The sequence below is a fragment of the Anthonomus grandis genome, chromosome 19 (assembly GCF_022605725.1).
Source record: "Anthonomus grandis grandis chromosome 19, icAntGran1.3, whole genome shotgun sequence".
NCBI classification, from domain to species: Eukaryota; Metazoa; Arthropoda; class Insecta; order Coleoptera; family Curculionidae; genus Anthonomus; species Anthonomus grandis.
The window spans coordinates 11419194-11438282 of NC_065564.1; the positions used below are offsets into that span (position 1 = coordinate 11419194).

Below are 19089 nucleotides of genomic sequence, written 5' to 3' on the forward strand. Positions count from 1 at the left end.
TTAATATGTCCCAGAGCAATATGGGAACATATTTATAGAAACACCGAGATAATTTATATTTCTTGTAATGTTTCGTAGGAACATTACAAAAGAATATAAATTAACTCCCATAAACATTATAAAAACAACCATGTAGGTATACGCATATATCTAAAAACGTTCTTTATTAATTATAATTTTATATACTGATGCTTTAACGAGAATTCGAATTATTTTAAAATATCAGGATCTTTTATTTTTATTTCAATGCATAAATATTTAAAAACGGGCACAAATTCTTAACCAATCAAATTTCCTTAAATGCCTCCCATTACTGAGCCTATTAGGATCGGCGAAAATGCATCCAGCAGCGACGCGTAGAACTAGCCAACCAACTAATGTTTGACCCACAGTCCCCACAGATGTAAATAGCTCCGCAGCTGTTTACGGAGCGGAGCACAGAACACAAAGAGGAAAATAGAAAAAAAACATAAATGGGGATTTGCGCCACGGGAAAGGTTCGGATCGCGTCCTCTTTGGCGCTAGTAACACTGTCCCATTTTATTTTCTGTTTTCTATTTTGACTGACAGATGGTAGCACTATATGCAAAAAAGTGTGCTTACTTTTCGTTTCCTGGTAGTTGGCTGGGAATTACAGAAAACATTTAGAATTCATATTTTTGTGCGAGTTTATGATATTTATCCGCATAATAGATTTTCTTTTTATGTGAATAGTGATTAGTTTCTTATTATATATTGTTGTGGCAATTTGTGTTGTGTTTTATTATTAAAAAAACAAACTAACAGGACGTTATAGAATAGGTAATGTCCTGTTAGTTTGTGAAAGGATAAGGTTGGAGATACTTACCAACCGAAACGTCGTGTTACATTAAATAAATAAGACAATGCAAGTTCGACAAGATGTTTTCATATGTAGATCTTATTTATAAAACTAAATTAATTTTAACATCGTGATTTTCTGAGAGTAAAAATTATTTACATTAATTTATATCATCTGGAAAGCAACTTTATATTTAAAGCAATATTTATTTTTTAGGGTATGGTGCTTATAATGCTGAGCTATTATTAAGCAATAAAGGACATATAATAAATGGAATATATTATGCAAAAGGTAAGATTTCTTCAAAATTCAGAATAGAATATATTTATATACATTTTTGATATTTTCTGCATATTTTTTGTCACTTCTGAAATGGCTTAAATATATGTTTTACATAATGATTATTAAATAATGATGACATTAACGAATTAATGTTATAATTATTGAAATATTTGTTTTTAAAATTAACGTTGAGAAGACGTCGACCATGCTTTTAAATTAATGCATTTTGATACCTAATTATGTTTCAATTAGATTTGGATTTTGTTTATATTTTAATTAAAATCTTTTCATTTTACTTAACATTTGTTAAAATAACAAGTACTGCTTATTGCCTTTTCCCAAAAGTTTTTTTTAGCACTTCTCACCAAAAAATTATTAGACCTTCATAATATGTATCTAAAAATATATAATAAATATTTTTTAAAGATTCCGTCGATGGGTCCATAATATGTTAAAAGCTAAATATGTTAAAGTTACTAAACTTTTAGAACCTATCAACCAAACTAATGTGGTAGAAAATATCTTAGAGGTACCTATGGAAATAGCTGATGAGAAATCCTAATATGCTTTAAATCAAAAATATCTTTTTGATTTAAAGCATATGAGGAAAATACTCTCTATACCCTGAAAATACCTCATCTTATATGGAAGTAATTGCTATAATAGAAAATTCCAACAATCAAATAGATATTGAAAAAGTACCATTATTACAAATTGTATCTAATGCCTCAAGGAAAAAGGAATCTGCTAAGAAACGTGAGTATACTTACATATGTATACATTTATTATATCTATTTTATATAATTCATTTATTATTATTATATTTATTTATTTTTTTCTCCTCACTAGTTCTTATTCTTTTTTTTTTATTGCCAATTTTATTGATATTCCTTTAAACAAATGCATTATTTGAATATTTAAAAAATATGTTTTTAGGTCCTGAAAAAAGAAGGTTTTCATTAAAAAGTTTAAATGTTCATCGTTCCATTGAGTTGACACCAAAGGCCAAAAAATTATATACTAAATTAACATCTTGGAGGAATGAAATATATGGAATGGAAAAAAAATTAAATCTTTTAAAGAGAGAATACGTATTGCCGAAAAATATGTCAATTCCACAGATTTTAAAAACCTCTTAAAACATATTAATAGTCCTACTTACAAGTTCATTATAAAATGATGTATATTATTATATCTATCTTCACCAATAATAAATTATTATTCGTGAAATCACAGAAACGTACAGGGTGTCCCATTAAGAATGTTCCTCGGCTCTATCTCAGGCTCCAATAATCGTAGAGCGTTGAAAATAAAAATTAGTATAAAAGTGGCCGAAAAAAAATAGCTGGAAAATATTTTGAAGTTCATTGGTCAATTGCTAGAGGGCGTTCTAGCTACTTAAAAACTCTAAAGTCTATTTTTTCCAAAAAACCTTTATTAACTTGCATCTCAAAATATTATCGAAAAAATCTTCATCAGAAATAATCATTCCTGACAAAAATGTTTTGACAACCATTTCTGTCAAATGTGAAATAAAGTGGTGGGGAGAGTTTCTATCTTAAATGAGAAAAATGGTAAGAAGTAAGCTTTGGCTGCACCGATTTTTTTAAAACAACTTTTATTTAAAAGCTCTTTTATTGCTTTATAACCAAAAAGATATTATTGGAAAATTTTCCTAAAACCCGCTAGGGGGCGTCTACTTCTAACTTACGCTATTCGACTGATTATTTTAAGAAACTCAAATGCAACCATGTGTGTTTTTTTACGGTGTTAAGAGCGGAGAATAAAGCTTAATAATTTAGTGAAAACCGCATTTTAATATCACATCTCTAACTAAAGTTACAAAAAAAATGCGTTCATTAGAAAATGAACATCAAATATGGTCGTTAAGTTCTATTTACCAGCCGGGTTAAAAAAACTGGTGTCTAAATGAATCTTTGTGAAATAATCTTGGTATACCAGCTTTTTAGAAATTCTGGAAGGTGGCGTTTATTTATAGGTACACTTCTTTATAAAGGAGTTTCAGCGGGAATAAATCTATTCAGTATGGGAAAACTATGCATAGGAACGTTTTAAATTTTTGGACAACTTAGCAACAAATAATACCACATGATGTGCTAAAATAAGTTAAAAGAATAATATTGAAAAAAATACAGCAACATATTAGTTGTGTTCATAAAGAAACTAAAAATTAAAGTTTATATAAGACTATCGGTTAGCAGTTTATTCAAGTATAAATAGGTAATTAAATTATGCCAATTTTAATAATAAGTTGGCTTTGCATTTGTTTAAAAAACAAAAAGGCCGGTGACAACCCTGTGACAGCTGCTTAAAAGTTTTTAGTGGTCCTATAAAATTAGTTATTTATTTCGATCAGAGTTTATTCTTTGACTTTAATTTAAAATGCGTCTGTCTTTGTCAGTCGGTAAATGTCGGTAAATGTTATCAAAATTTTTTATGAATGTTTTGAAAATGCTACTATAGCTGCAAGGCTGTATGCTCAATGTCTTCCTCAAAACCGGCGTCTGAGTAGAGGCATATTTCTTCGTCTGGCCCGTCGTTTTCGGACAACAGGTAGTATAGTCCATCCAACCTACCGTAGACAAGGTCGCAGGAGAACAGAGGAAAACATAATAAATTGTTTGGCCTATGTAGAATTTGATCCACACTTAAGCATCAGAACTATTTCAGGCGATTTAGACATAACTCGTTCTGTAGTTCACAGAATTTTGCAGGAACACAGGTATAAGACAATTTGTCAAAAATAGGTGCCTAGATACTTACTTAATTAAATTTTTTTAGATTTTATCCATTCCATATAGTACTCCACCAGGCATTAAATCTAGAAGACTATGACAGAAGACTAGATTATTGTCATTGGATGGAGAATATGTTACTCAAAAATCCAAATTTTCTCAACGAAATTTAATGGACAGACGAAGCAACGTTCAATAGTGACGGAGGAGTTAACAGACATAATATCCACTATTGGTCTGAAACTAACCCTCGTTGGATGCGCGAGATCCAGCATCAGGGAAGGTGGAGTGTTAATGTCTGGTGCGGTGTAATAAGATCTCAGGTTATAGGTCCATTTTTATTTGATGAGAGCCTAACTGGAGAACGATATCTTGGATTTTTAAGAAATGAGCTCCCAGCATTATTAGAAGAGGTGCCTCTGGTTATAAGAGCCAACATGTTTTTACAACATGACGGATGCCCGGCTCATTTCGCGGTACAAGTGCGAACGTTCCTTAATCAGCGGTACCCTGATCGGTGGATTGGCAGAGGTAGCTTTTTCCCTTGGCCGGCAAGGTAATTTTATTGTTATAGAAACATTATTAGATTACATTGCATATACTTGCAGATCGTCAGATTTAACCTGCCTTGACTTTTATTTATTGGGTAGAATAAAAACCATTGTATTTTCTTCGATTCCTACCAATAGAGAAAATATGAAATATGAAAATATGAAGTGAATAAGGAGCGCTATTCGGAGTTTACCAGCCGCAGAAATAGAGGCAGCCGTGGAATCAACCCGACGAAGAGTTCAAAATTCGAAAAAACAATTCGAACACCTCGGCAGGCATTAGATTAGTGTAGGAATTAAAATAATTATATATTTTATTCCATTTAAAATAAGCAAGATTTTTATCTTTTTTCAGTTTAATCGGTAGCAAGTGCCAAAACTATCAAAATATTTTTGTCGTGTTACAATGGCGCGTCGACGTTGATAAATATTTAAAACGCTCCTATGAATAGTTTTCCTAGTTTTCCCATAAACATTGATTTATTACCTGATTTATTACCAATGAAACTTCCTGTATAAAGAAGTGTATAAATAAACGCCACCTTCCGGAATTTCTAAAAAGCTGGCACCAGTTTTTTTAACCCGGCTGGTAAATAGAACTTAACGACCATATTTGATGTTTTCACTTCATTTTTTTTTGTAACTTTAGTTAGAGACGTGATATAAATTGCGATTTTCACTAAATTATTAAGCTTTGTTCTCTGCTTTTAACACCGTAAACCTGGTTGCATTTGAGTTTCTTAAAATAATCAGTCGAATAGCGTAAGTTAGAAGTAGACGCCCCCTAGCGGGTTTTAGGAAAATTTTCCAATAATGGTCTTCTAAAATCTTTTTGGTAGAAAAATAAAGCAATAAAAGAGCTTTTAAATAAAAGTTGTTTAAAAAAAATCGGTGCAGCCAAAGCTTACTTCTTACCATTTTTCTCATTTAAGATAGAAACTCTCCCCACCACTTTATTTGACATTTGACAGAAATGGTTGTTAAAACAGTTTTGTCAGGAATACCTTGTAGATTATTTTGATGATATTTTGGGATGCAAGTTATTAAAGGTTTTTTGGAAAAAATAGACTTTAAAGTTTTTAAGTAGCTAGAACGCCCTCTAGCGGTTGACCAATGAACTTCAAAATATTTTCCAGCTATTTTATTTGGGCCACTGTTATACTAACTTTTTTTTTCAACGCTCTACGATTATTGGGGCCTGAGATACAGCAGAGGAACATTCTTAATGGGACACCCTGTACATGTATCAGAGACAACTATTTTTTTCTGCGTGTATGTCATTTGGTAGTATGTTATGTATTTGGTATAGACATAATGTAAAATAGACAATACTTACAAAAGGTCGCCAAGAAATGATAAGTCGAAAATTCACCTCCATATTTTTAAATTTAAAATATAATACCGTGTAAATGCATATTATTATGTAGTACTTAATGTCTTTAAAGATTTAAAAAAGAGTTAAAGAGTCAAGTTTGGCTGAACATGTTTTAAATACTGGCCATTTTGGAGGAATAAATAATTTAAAATTACTTAAAATTGTTAACAGAAATCGAAAATTAGATGCGTACGAAAGATTTGCAATATTCAAAACTCAAAAAACCATTCTTTATAGCATAAAAGTCCAAATTCTTACAGTCAATTGTTTAGTTTAGTTAATGTTTATGCTTTGTTCAGTCATGCTTTATTAGATTTTTCGCTTTACTCGTTACATCTTTAGAACAAGACCACTTGTAAGTAGTTTTAGTTCAGGATGCTCCGAAAAAGAAGAAAGAAGGCGAAATAAGTGTAACTAACATAAGCGAAATACGTATCGAGAATAAAATAAAGAGTTTTGGTTAGTCGTAAAACTGTTAAGATTTAAGCGTCACACAAAAGGTTTCAACCATAGGACGACTTCGGAGTTGTTGGTCCTATGGCCTGAATGGATAGCATTCGGATGAAGGGTGGCGATGTATTTGTTTGGAGATCTTGCAGAATATTTGGTTATACATATGGTATGTACCGGGTGGCCAACTAAGAATGGACGTCGGCGATATCTCAGGCCCTAACAGTCGTAGCGTCTTGAAAAAAAAATTTTTGTAATAAAAGTGGCCAAAAAAAAATGCTGGAAATTATTTTGAAGTTCATTGGTCAACCGCAAGAGGACGCCACAGCTTCTTTAAATCTTAAAATTCCATTTTTGCCAAAAAATCTCCAATAATGGACACCTCAAAATATTATATTATTATTCTAGGAAGATTTCCTCATAAAAAAGTTTCTACAAAAATTTCTGTCAGTTGTCAAATAAAGTGGTGGGGGGCGTTTTTAGCTTCAATAAAGGAAACAGCTGAAAATCAGCTATGACTGGACCGATTTTTTTTAAACATATTTTTGTTTTAAGTCTATTGTTGCCTTATTTTTTCAACCAAAAGAAAAATTAATTTACTTCTCCTAAAATCCGCTAGAGGGCGATGACTTGTGACTAACCCTTTCTGACGGATTATTTCAAAAAACTCAAATGCAACTATATATATTTTTTTACGTCATTAAAAGCGGGGAAGAAAACCAAAGAAAGTGGTGAAAACGACACTTCGATATCACTTGTTAAACTAAACTTATTAACAAAATAGTGTCCATTCGAAAATAAAAGTGATAAAAATGGCCATAAATTACTATTTGCTTAGACAAGCTGAATAAACTCGTATTAACTAAGTATTTAAAAAAAAAACAAACTCAGTAGTGTTTTAGAAAATCCGAGATATAGAATTGATTTTATTTATACAGGGTGTTAACTAAATAAAGTTGGCCAAATTGGCCTATTTTGGGAAAACTGTGCATACAGTTTATAGTTGTTCTATAGGAAAGTTTTGAAAATTTGGCACCATACCATACCATAGAAAAGTTAATTAAAGATACAACAATAAAATAATTTGACACTTGTAACAATTTTGATGATACCGGATGTAGATGAAAACTTGCTTATTTTAAATAGAACACTATAATATGTTATTTGATATTTAAATTCTACATACAATTTTAAGAAATCTTAGGTGGTATAATAAATAATATGTTATACACATAATTTATTTAGTGCCTCCCCAAATGTTCAAAATGCATTCCATCATTTTCTATGCACTGAATCATCTTTTGTTCGGTAGACAGAACTGCAGTCTCTACCTCAGCAAATGAGAGGGTCTGCATGCAATCCCTAATCCGGCCAATCATATTTTGTAGCCTCGTAGGTCTTGTTGCAAAAACAATTTCTTTAACTCGATCCCATAAATAAAAATCCAGGCACGTTAGGTCTGGTGATCTAGCCGGCCATGGAAAGGTACCGCCCCGTCCTATCCATCTACCAGGGTAGGTAGCATCTAAAAACTCCCGAACATTTCGGGCGAAATGTGCTGGACAGCCATCGTGCTGGAACATCATTCGTTGGCAAATTTCAAGTGGCACATCCTCTAATAAAATTGGCAATTCCTCCCTTAAAAACTGCAAATAATTTGCACCATTTAGTGCGTTGTTAAAAAAAAATGGGCCGATAATTCGACCTCCTAATATTTCTGCCCAACAATTTAAAGACCAACGGCCTTGATGCTGGACTTCTCGCATCCAGTGCGGATTCGTTGGTGACCAGTAATGAATATTGTGGAGATTCACGCCTCCATTGCTGTGAAATGTAGCCTCATCTGTCCACAATATGTTTGAAAGCACCTGAGGATCCTCTGCAATCATACCCAAAAGCCAGTGACAATGGTCTAGCCTTCGGTCAAAATCTTGTGCACTTAATTCTTGATGCAGGACTAAATGATATGGATGAAACCTGGAACAAGATGATGACTGCTGATTCAACAGAATAGACCAATCTGGTGCTTTTCGTGTAAAATTTAATTAATTTTACATTTAAAGCATCATCATCAAAAAATGAACTCTCATTGGGAAAATTAAGTCTCATCGCGTATAGTGGAGATTAATATCCAAAAGATCGCTTACCTGTACTGTGTACTCCTTAAGAATATTCTGAACAGTAGTTCGACTTACTCCCAGGTCGTGCGCTATTGTTCTAGTACTTAAGTGAGGATTAAACTCGACGTAGGCTAAAACATTTATTATGTTGTCTTCGGTGCGTCCCCTGCGTTGTCTCCGAAACACGGGCAGCCGAACGTTTCCAGTCCTTCGCAAACGATGTGTGATTCGAAGAAAAAATTTTGCAGTAGGATGGCGTCTATCAGGATACTGATGGGCATACACCCTTGCAGCAACTGTGGCATTTCTCATACATTCAAAATAAGTACCTATTATGTCAAACGCCTCTTCGTTTGTGTAAAGCATTGTTAAACAAAGCAATACGAAAAACAGAGATAAAAAGTTAAGGAACAAAAAACTTGAACAAAACACAAAAAACCGAAACAAAACAGGAAAAACTGGAACAATACGAACAACTGGCACAACACGAAAAAGTGAAACAACACGGAAAACTGGAAAAACAAAGTTCACAATACGGCGAACTAACAAGAAAACTATTGGATGTTATTAGCGAGACTTAAAAACGCTTTAACAATCCCAAGAAGAGACGCTAAAATGACATTTAACTGAAATATTTACATATTTTGCTTCCATGGTTACCTGCCACTTTTGTTTCCATAGCCTACTAACTCAACTTTCCTATGCACAGTTTTCCCAAAATAGGCCCATTTGGTCAACTTGGTTTAGTTAACACCCTGTATAAATAAACGTATAACGATCAATCCTGTATGTCGGATTTTCTAAAAGAGTACTATGAGTTTGTTTGTTTAAAAAAATACTTATATAAAAGGAGTTTATTCAGTTTGTCTAAGCAAATAGGAGTTTATCGCCATTTTCGTCATTTTTATTTTCGAAGGGACACTTTTTTTTATAACTTTTGTTTAAGAAATGATATCGAAGTGCCGTTTTCACCAGTTTCTTTAGTTTTCTTCCCCGCTTTTAATGACGTAAAAAAATACATATAGTTGCATTTGAGGTTTTTGAAATAATCCGTCAGAAAGGGTTAGTCACAAGTCAACGTCCTCTAGCGGATTTTAGGAAAAGCAATTTGAATTTTTTTTTTTGGTTGAAAAAATAAGGCAACAATAGACTTAAAAAAAAATATGCTTAAAAAAATCGGTTCAGTCATAGCTGATTTTCAGCTGTTTTCTTTATTCAAGCTAAAAACGCCCCCCACCACTTTATTTGACAACTGACAGAAATTTTTGTAAAAACTTTTTTGTGAGAAAATCTTCCCAGAATATTAATATAATATTTTGAGGTGTACGTTATTAAAAGGTTTTTGGCAAAAATGCAATTTTATGATTTAAAGAAGCTGTGGCGCACTCTAGCGGTTGACCAATAAACTTCAAAATAATTTCCAGCATTTTTTTTTGGCCACTTTTATTACAAAATTTTTTTTTTCAAGGCGCTACGACTATTAGGGCCTGAGATATCGCCGACGTCCATTCTTAGTTGGCCACCCGGTACATCTAATATGTATGTACATCTAATATTATGCGCAAGGCTCTGTCATCCACCCCTTGAATTTCTACATGTGTCTGGGAGAGATATTGAAATATCTAAATAATCGATTTATAAGATATGAAAGGTAAAGTTTACCAAGGTCGTCGAGAAAAGTGGCTGCAACGAGTATATGTAATAAATCGTCCTGTACCATTTTCTAGGAAGTTTTGTTAATATTAAGAAACATGACTTCGGTGTGCAATGCACGATTTGCTCCGGAGAGAATGTGGAAGCAAGCCGGGTTTCTGGTAGGTGATAGATTCTTCAGTGTGAAAACCAAATTGACCGTTTTATTTCATGTCTGTTGCAGTTATTATTTCTCGAAGAGAGATGATTAGGAATTTTGCTCATCACCGAGAAAAGACTGCTGGATCTGAGGAATTTGTCATTGATTCTCCCTTTTTAGAGATGAGGATGACATCAGCGGATTTCTAAAATCCAGTATGCAATGATTAAGTCGATTAGATCACTAACATGGATGTCAACAATGTTTCAAGGTAAGGCTATTAGTACACTCCACACCGGGCGGCTGTTTTTTTTGTGCTTTCTTTTTTATTTTGGCGTCTTTATATTTTGATTCGGCTGGGGTTATTTGGGCTATCAGGATTACAGTTAGATTTGGGAGGGTTGTTTGGATATAAATTAAAATTCTGTTGGTTATTATAGAGATTTTTGAGAGATTGGAGGGATAATTGACCTTCGAGCGAGTTTGCAAGGACTTCAACCTTATGTTGAAGTCGGAAACTTTGGAATTTAAGTCCTCATTGTTGAAATGGTTCCTACAAATGTATTTACCACGTAAGTTTTCAACTGGAAATCCAACCAACTTAGCGTTTAAAAAAATCTTAATAGTTAATAGAGCAATAGTAAAAACTATTTAAATACGTTTAGTTGTAATAGAAGTTAGAAAACAATCTAAATAATTTTAATTATTTAAGCCTTGATTCGAGCTTCTGCTTTTTTACAAAATATAAAGGGTAAACTGCAAATTGATTGCTGTATTGGTCATAAATATAGCAACAAATAGGTACATTTTCCTTTAAAGTTTTTTTTTAAAGTGCACGTGCACATTCATAGGTAATTTACAAAAGTTTTATTTAAGGATATTTTTGAAAAGAAATAAACAATTATTTTTTAGGAATTGGAAAAGATATTTGTTTAAATATGAATAGCATAAGAAGAGAACTTGTACTTTCACTTAAAATTTTACTTACCCGAATTTAATATCCATTGATTGCAAATGTTCTTAAGTTTCACTGGAAACCTACACATCCTAACGGTAGGTTTTCTGCGTGAATTGCCACAATTTAAATATTCACATTTATTTCCACATTGAGGTTTTTTAGAATTTATTTTATCCATTTTTAATTTAAGACTTTAAAGTGTAGCCGAACGAGACAAAACTGCGAAAATATTTTTTTATAATAACACACTAAGGAAAAAAATATACCATTCGGGTTGCGTAGACCCAAAAACCCAATTATTTTTGGGTATTTGGAATGCTCTCATGCGTCGAGAGCAGGTCATGTGAGCGTGGAAAAAACCCAATATCTGTTTTCGGGTTTTGGGTATTTTCCTGATCATGCTTATTATATAATTACGATTGTATAATTACAATAAAATTTCTACATTGATATACATTTTATGGAACAAAAATATAATTAAAGATGCTTTAAATTTATTCTGTTATTATAACTATAGGACTTATTAGAGTACTGTTTTTAATTCAAATATAAATTTAATTGACATACATATACAATAAGTATGTATCTATAGTTCCTTCCATGAATAATCTATTTTGCGGTTTCTTTCATCAAGAAAAAAATATGTAAAAAAACCTCTTAGTCAGTACCCCAAACAGGACACACTAAATTTATAAATTTAACTAAATACCCAAGATTCAAAATCCTTTATTACCCGCCGTAACGCAGAGGCACGCAACGAACCGGGATGCTCAATTTGGCAACAGACTAATATTTTGGCTTGGGATACTAGAGCTCACTCAGGACCGCAAATTTAACATTGGAGTATTTATCTGGTGCGGAGATATTTACATCTATGCTTCAATCTTATGTTGCAAGTCGGAAACTTTGGAGTTTAAATATTGTAGGAGCTGCCGATCCAAATAGTGCCAATCTATTGAGAACTCTTGCAGCACAGACACTTTCAGACAAATCTGTCTGGAAACTAAAAACTGCAATTTCAATTTTCGAGAATATTCTAAAATTTTAGAAATCTTGCTGTAACAAAATGTAGAATTTATTATCAAATCATAAGAAAAATAGTTTTGCGTTTAAATGTATGACTTGAAGGTTGTCTTACAAAAAATAATAAAAATCAGAAAAATCTGTAGTTAGATAGTGCTTAATTTATAAAAGGCAAAAACACAAAACACAAAATCTACAGTACAATAAATAACTTATTTTTTGTTAATGTAATGGATTTTTTATGTTGTGTCAGATTGAGTAATAATGGTATTATAATATTAATGGCAATGTGGTCTTACTGCATTTATGTTAAATGTAAAAGTATAAATTTAATTTTGTTTTGTATTGCATAGATATCGGTGTAGAAAATTATATTATCAGTTAATGTAAAAATCTGATTGGCTGAGCTTTAAGAATATTATATTTATGAATTTTGAAACTTTGCATTCATTCAATTTTGATTCATGAATCAAAATTAAAGCAGTCAAGAAAGCTCTTTCTTCGGCTTTCACATAATTAAATAATTTAGCAGTATTTAGATGTACTAAAATAATAATACATAGCAGTTCAGATCCACCCAATGCCCTACAATTTCTTTCACAAATAACATCTAGATTTAGCACAAACATGAAGAATATTAAAACAATTACCCATTCTGAATCTCAGCAACATAGCAGTTGCACTTTTAAGTGTAAAAAAACATTAAAAAACAATCAAAAATGTTTCTGTACTCTACCTTTATTCTAAATACATTAAAATGACTAATAATAATTTCTTTAGCCTATAGTACTTAATTACTATCATATTTCTTACGAATAGGAGTTAGGGAGCTAGTACTCTTTGTAGAGAACAGTTTGTATAAACAAATAAAAATGTATAAAAACTTATATATTCACAAGTTTATGGCGATTTTGATCATGGGCGCTATAAAGCCCCCATAACCTTTTCGGCCTTTATAATAGAGTCCTGCGCCCACCAAAGGTCTTGCGGGCCTGTTAGTCACTTCTTGTGCATCAAAGAAAGGAATTGTGGTTTGGGCGACATCCTTATTAATATCGGTATTGGTGAAATTAAGAAAACTCGGACCATTGGATAAGATTTCGGAATTCTTATCTGTATAAATTGGAATGTCTGCTTCTTTTGGGGTTAAATCCGTTCTAAAAAAATTTTTGTTTAATTCGATTTATTTTAAAATTTTCAGCTAATTTGTGTTGATGTTTGAAACAACTTTATTATTTGTAAAATGTTCTTTTTGTCTTTTAGAATGCTTCAATTAACATTTAACAAACAACAAATATTTTCTACTATGGTCCTGTATATTGTATAAGCTATTAAAAAATCGCTAATAGCGCCCCCTCTCAGAGTTTGCACGCAATATCTTCAGTCTTCATTGGACACACAAATTGCTGTAATATTTGTTTTTTTTTTAATAATTTTACGTTTTAAAGGTAAGACACATTGAAAATTCATTATCACACGCTTCTTGCCCAAGAGGCATGTGATAATCAACAGTCACTTCTAAGCTGTGAAACTTGATTTGTTTCGATGAAAATCAGAAGCCAAAAGTGAGAACACAGCATGAAGTATGTGGTAAACCTGTATCTCTTGGCTCGGTTTAAAAATACTATAATAGGCTTTTGAAGGGCCAGTGTGTCACACACAAAGGAAAACTATAAAATTATTAAAGTTACAACAGCAATAACGCCTTACCTGTCGGTGTTATTCACTACAGATTAAGTTAAGCAAGCCAGTTTTAAAAATACATGCTACTCTATCATTCATAAAAATATCTTGGAGCTGCTTTTGATGCTTATCGGTTGAGAACGCAGATACAAGAGGCTCTTCATATGGAGCCACCTGTCAAAGCCATCATTGATGCATGTTAAAGTTCGTTCTTGGTCAAAATCAAAACGAGTGGAAGAATTGGATTGGAAGTGAATTCAAAAACTCTTATTTTGGTGACCCACTAAACTTTTTTTCTTTTAGGTAAATAAAATATATAATTAAAAACTTTTTTTTTCTATTATTCAATTAAAAATTATATTTCTTACATTAATTAAAATCAGAAAATAAAAAAAAAAACATAATAAAGAAAGGGACAGTGTTCAAAGTTTCTGAGACGGTAGAAGGCAGACCATTACTAGTGATCGATCCAACAGCCCTTTCGCAGTACGAACTTGCATGACTCCAGGAATATTAGTGAGACTGTAATAGATCCCTTTCAATAGACCAATAGACCAATTTAGAGGAGGTGCGACAAGAGAATTAATTTTCTAAGAAAAGTATGGTCTTTTTATTGCGTTGTTGCAATATATTTAGGTAGTCCAAAAACCACTAGCATTTCCAAAAGCTTTGGTGTAGTTGTTGAATTAATTGCCAACATCAATTGGGATCCTCATCAGAAAGACCACTCCATAGTCATCATCATTTTCTAAAAGATTTAGGATAAGGTATGTTAATTTTAAGACGTTAAATCTTTACAATAACACAGGGAGCTTGATATGTCTCATTAAAACTTAATACAGAGCCAATAAAATTGCAATTATACAGTGAGAGCCAAAAGTCCGGAATAAATTCATTTAAAATTCAGGAGTATGTTCAAAAAAAAAACGCTCGGACACGTCGATTTTTATTTTTAACTGCGGGTTTTCTTACTATAATCATATGTATACAGGGTGGTCCAAAAATAAGTTACGAACATCAACTTCAATTTTTGAAACGGAAATACCTATTTTTTATTCTGTATTCTTAAAGAACAGAAAATTCTAGACATATTTCATATCCAATGTCCTATACCTATCTTCATTTGTTTTTGAGTTATTGACAAATGAAGAACGGCATATTTGTACTTTTAATTGAAGCTTTTTTAAAACCATCTGTTGACAATAGCTAGTTAGTGTCAACAGGTACTGAGAAATTTACGGTTGAATTTCTAAAATAACAGTCAATATATTAATGTATTTAATCAAAAGTATTGTATAAATGTTGAACAAAAAGAAACTATTCTAATCTAGACCGAATTAAATGTTCAAATTGAGCCCCATTAACTTCTTGACAGTAAGCGAGTCTTGATTCGAATTCTCTCAGAACATTGCGTATCATTTCTTGAGGTAAAATTTTGTTGAATCTCATTTCTTATATTGTTTCTCAATTCTTCTAAATTGTTGGGTTTATTTACATACACTCTATGCTTTAAATAACCCCACAAAAAGAAGTCCAAAGGAGTCAAGTCGGGGGACCTAGCAGGCCACTCCAATTTACCCCTTCGCCCAACCATCGACCCGGAAATACCTCACTTAAATATTGGCGCACGGCTCTGCTGAAGTGTGGCGGCGCGCCATCTTGCTGGAACCAAATTGAAGCTTCTGGAATATTGGGATTATTTGCATTTGGAAACATCAAACATAAAGCGGAAATCAGTTCGTTCCTTAAGAATTCAAAATAACGGTGACCTGTTAAGGTACCTTCGAAGAAAAATGGACCTATGACTCAGTCATTGATAATGCCGGCCCAAACATTCACACATTGAGGATATTGGGTATGAGCTTCACTACACAGCAATCACAACCAACCCAACCCAACCCAATTTGGATTGGAGGAAGACCAGTAACGGCAGTTCTGTCTGTTCACTGTACCATTGAGGCAGAAGGTCGACTCGTCAGAAAAAATTATTCTACGAGGAAAAAGACGGTCGTTATGGCAGACATTCATTATAGTTTCGCAAAACTCTAATCGACGATCTGTATCATCTTCGTTAAGTTCGTGGATTAATTTTAATTTATAGGGATGATATTTAGCCTTTTTCAAAATCCTTCTTAAAGATGTTTTTCCAACATCGTTATCTAGTGCTGCCTGTCTAGTCGGTGTATGAGGATTTTCTTCAATGGACAAAACAACATTTAACTTCTTTTCCTCGGAAATTGAGGGACGACCCAATCTGGGTCGATCTCTGACGTGACCTAATTCCCTAAATTTTCTTTCTAGTTTGCTCACGGTAGACCGAGATATTGTCTTACCAGGATACTTGGTATTAAACATTTCACAAACCTGGTGTTGGGTCCTAATACGATCACCACATCCTATCATAATTAGTATTTCTATTCTCTCAGTTTCACTTAACTTATTCATCTTTTCAGGCAATATTAAATTAGCCTGCTTTCAGGCGTAAATCTCTCATGGTTTTAAAAAAGCTTCAATTAAAAGTGCAAATATGCCGTTCTTCAACTGTCAATAACTCAAAAACAAATGAAGATAGGTATAGGACATTGTACATGAAATATGTCTAGAATTTTCTGTTCTTTAAGAATGCAGAATAAAAAATAGGTATTTCCATTTCAAAAATTGAAGTTGATGGTCGTAACTTATTTTTGGACCACCCTGTATACATAAAATTATAGTAAGAAAACCCGCAGTTAAAAATAAAAATCGACGTATCCGAGCGTTTTTTTTTAACATACCTCTGAATTTTAAATAAATTTATTCCGGACTTTTGGCTCTTACTGCATATGAGCAATGGAAGTAATCTTTTTTTTACTCCGAACGCGGAAAGCAACAAGCTACAATATGTTGAATAGATTTAAAGAAGAAAAATATTTCAAGCAATATAAGTACAAAAATGGATTTTTTGAGATTGTCAAATAACTTCTTAGAGCTTAATCGGGATATTATTTGTGTTAAACTAAAGAGGTTCTTAGATTCTCTAAATCAACTTAAAATAGGGAACATTATTGAATGGTTGAAAGTGCGACAAAGTCTGATGTAACTCGATAAATTCATCCATTATCCCAAAGATGCTGGTCATACACTTTTATAAAAGGTAAAAACACAAAATCTACAGCATCACAAATACATTTAATAAAACGACAAAGGCTACATATTTTGCTCGACTAGAGCATCATCAGACAACAACATACACAAAACACAGAGTCTCACAAGTTATTCGTCAATCATCAAGTCGATGACATTGACGACACCCCTGACTCTACTCGAGCGAAACATGTAACCTTCGTTTTACTGCGTTTTATTAAATGTATTTGTGATGCTGTAGATTTTGTGTTTTTACCTTTTATAAAAAGTTTGATGTTTTTTGGAACAAACTAAACACAATTCAGTTTCAGAACATCCAGAGAGACCAGATTCGTTATGTCTAGAATTAGAATGAAAGAATGCTTTTGGCTTATTCAGAAAGACAGTATTTTTAAAAGTTCTACATGTTTTATTTAAAATGAAGTGAAAACCGGGTATCCAGGAACTCTACCAACAAACTTTACATGATGATTCTATAACAAAAAATAAGTTTTTCTCTATATGTCTTAAACATCTTACTTTCGGATCTGCAGAATGTAGTAATGTAAAAATTTAAAAAAAAGTTGTTTTAAATAATTTTACTACCAATGTAATTTTTTTTTCTAAAAAATTGCAAATATATTTTATGCTTCAGGGAGGATTTTTTTAACGTGTACTCAACAAATTAATTTTTACCAATAGTGCCCATAAGGGGTTTATCGTAAATATTTTTTAATAAAAAGAGTACGCCACTGCATTTTTCTGAAATAAATATTATTTTTTAAATCCCTATTTAGTTCTGGGCATATTTTTATTGTGACTTTTTGTAATTTGAGCCACTATTTTTGCGTAAATTAATAAACCCCATTTTTGGGTTTGTCAATCTGATCATATTTATTGAGCAATTATAAAAATAATTTTAAAGTTTATTATTTTAAAATAAATTAACTTTATATTCTTGGAAAATTAATGGATTTTTAAATTATTTGATACGATAACTGGAAGAAAAAACATACCTCAAGTATAAATTCTAAATATATAAAAAAGTATGTGCACTAAATCCTAGTGTTTAAAAAATTTTGTTTATTATGGATTTTAAGCTAAATAGAATTGAAATGGAAAATCGTTATTTTATTTTTAAAAAATATAATAACAACAGCAACAATAATAAAATATCACAAAACCAAATACTTACATGTCATTTTGTCACATACAATTTTTAGTTTTATCAGATACACTAAATCCTAGTGTTTTACATGATGACCATCTGATTCAATACATGGTCTTGCTCTTTTTGATAACGAACAGCGAATTCTTTGAAAAATCCCAACTTCATTTCTGAATGTATTGCAAACCTGTCCAGTTCCTTCTCAAAGCGATTTTCGAGCTTCTATGAGAACGGCATAAACATTATTTAAAATTTGAATACCCCCAAATGCAAAAGTCACAGGGATTGAGACCGGGGGATCTAGAAGGCCAAGCAATCGGATCACCTCTTCCTATCCATTTAATTTGGTACGTCTGATTTAATTTTAATTCAAGACAGTAAGTGTGCCAGGCAGCAATAACCAATAATTTAGATGGATATTTAAAGGCACTTTATCCAGCAGTTGTGGTAATAAGTTTTGTAAAAAATTTAAATCTATATTAGCGTTTAAGCGGTCAGGAAGTTCGACGAGCTCCTAATAAAATATTACTAATTACTCCTATCCAAATATTAATTTTAAATTTGTGTTGATGAACTTCTTTAAAAATATGACAATTTTATTTAACATTTGAATAATATGGACATTGTGAATATTACAAATTCGATTCTTAGTAAAAAGGGATTCATCACTAAACAAAATCTTAGAAAAAAACTGATGATCATGTTTTTTTTAAATTTTACAGCCAGTTGAAAATTTCTAAACAAGGCAAAATTTTCGTTGCTAAAGCTCCTGAACTCTTCAAATAAAATCGTTAAGGCTCCTTACACTAATTTCAGGATTTTCTTCAACTATCGCTAAACTAATTTGCTTATCATCAACGTTAATAATGGGTGTCTTCCTATCACATTGTTTTTCGTGTTTAAAATAAATCGTTATTAAAGTTAATTTTTTAATTTTTTTTTAATGTCAGAAAATATTTACGCGAAAATATTTACAATAAAGTTACTATAACTACTAGATACAAACAAC

The 19089-nt window shown here is 32.0% G+C and overlaps 1 protein-coding gene across 3 annotated transcripts in view; it reads right to left on the reverse strand.

Moving 5' to 3' along the window:
- Nucleotides 1-12847: 12847 nt before the first annotated feature.
- LOC126747251 (uncharacterized) overlaps nucleotides 12848-19089 on the reverse strand; it is a 63438-nt gene continuing 57196 nt past the window's right edge. For all 3 annotated transcript variants that reach the window (XM_050455775.1, XM_050455774.1, XM_050455776.1), the window contains one exon: nucleotides 12848-13284. In XM_050455775.1, coding sequence (XP_050311732.1) covers nucleotides 13020-13284 — 265 coding nt within the window. In that variant the 3' untranslated portion in view covers nucleotides 12848-13019. The remainder of the gene's footprint in view (nucleotides 13285-19089) is intronic.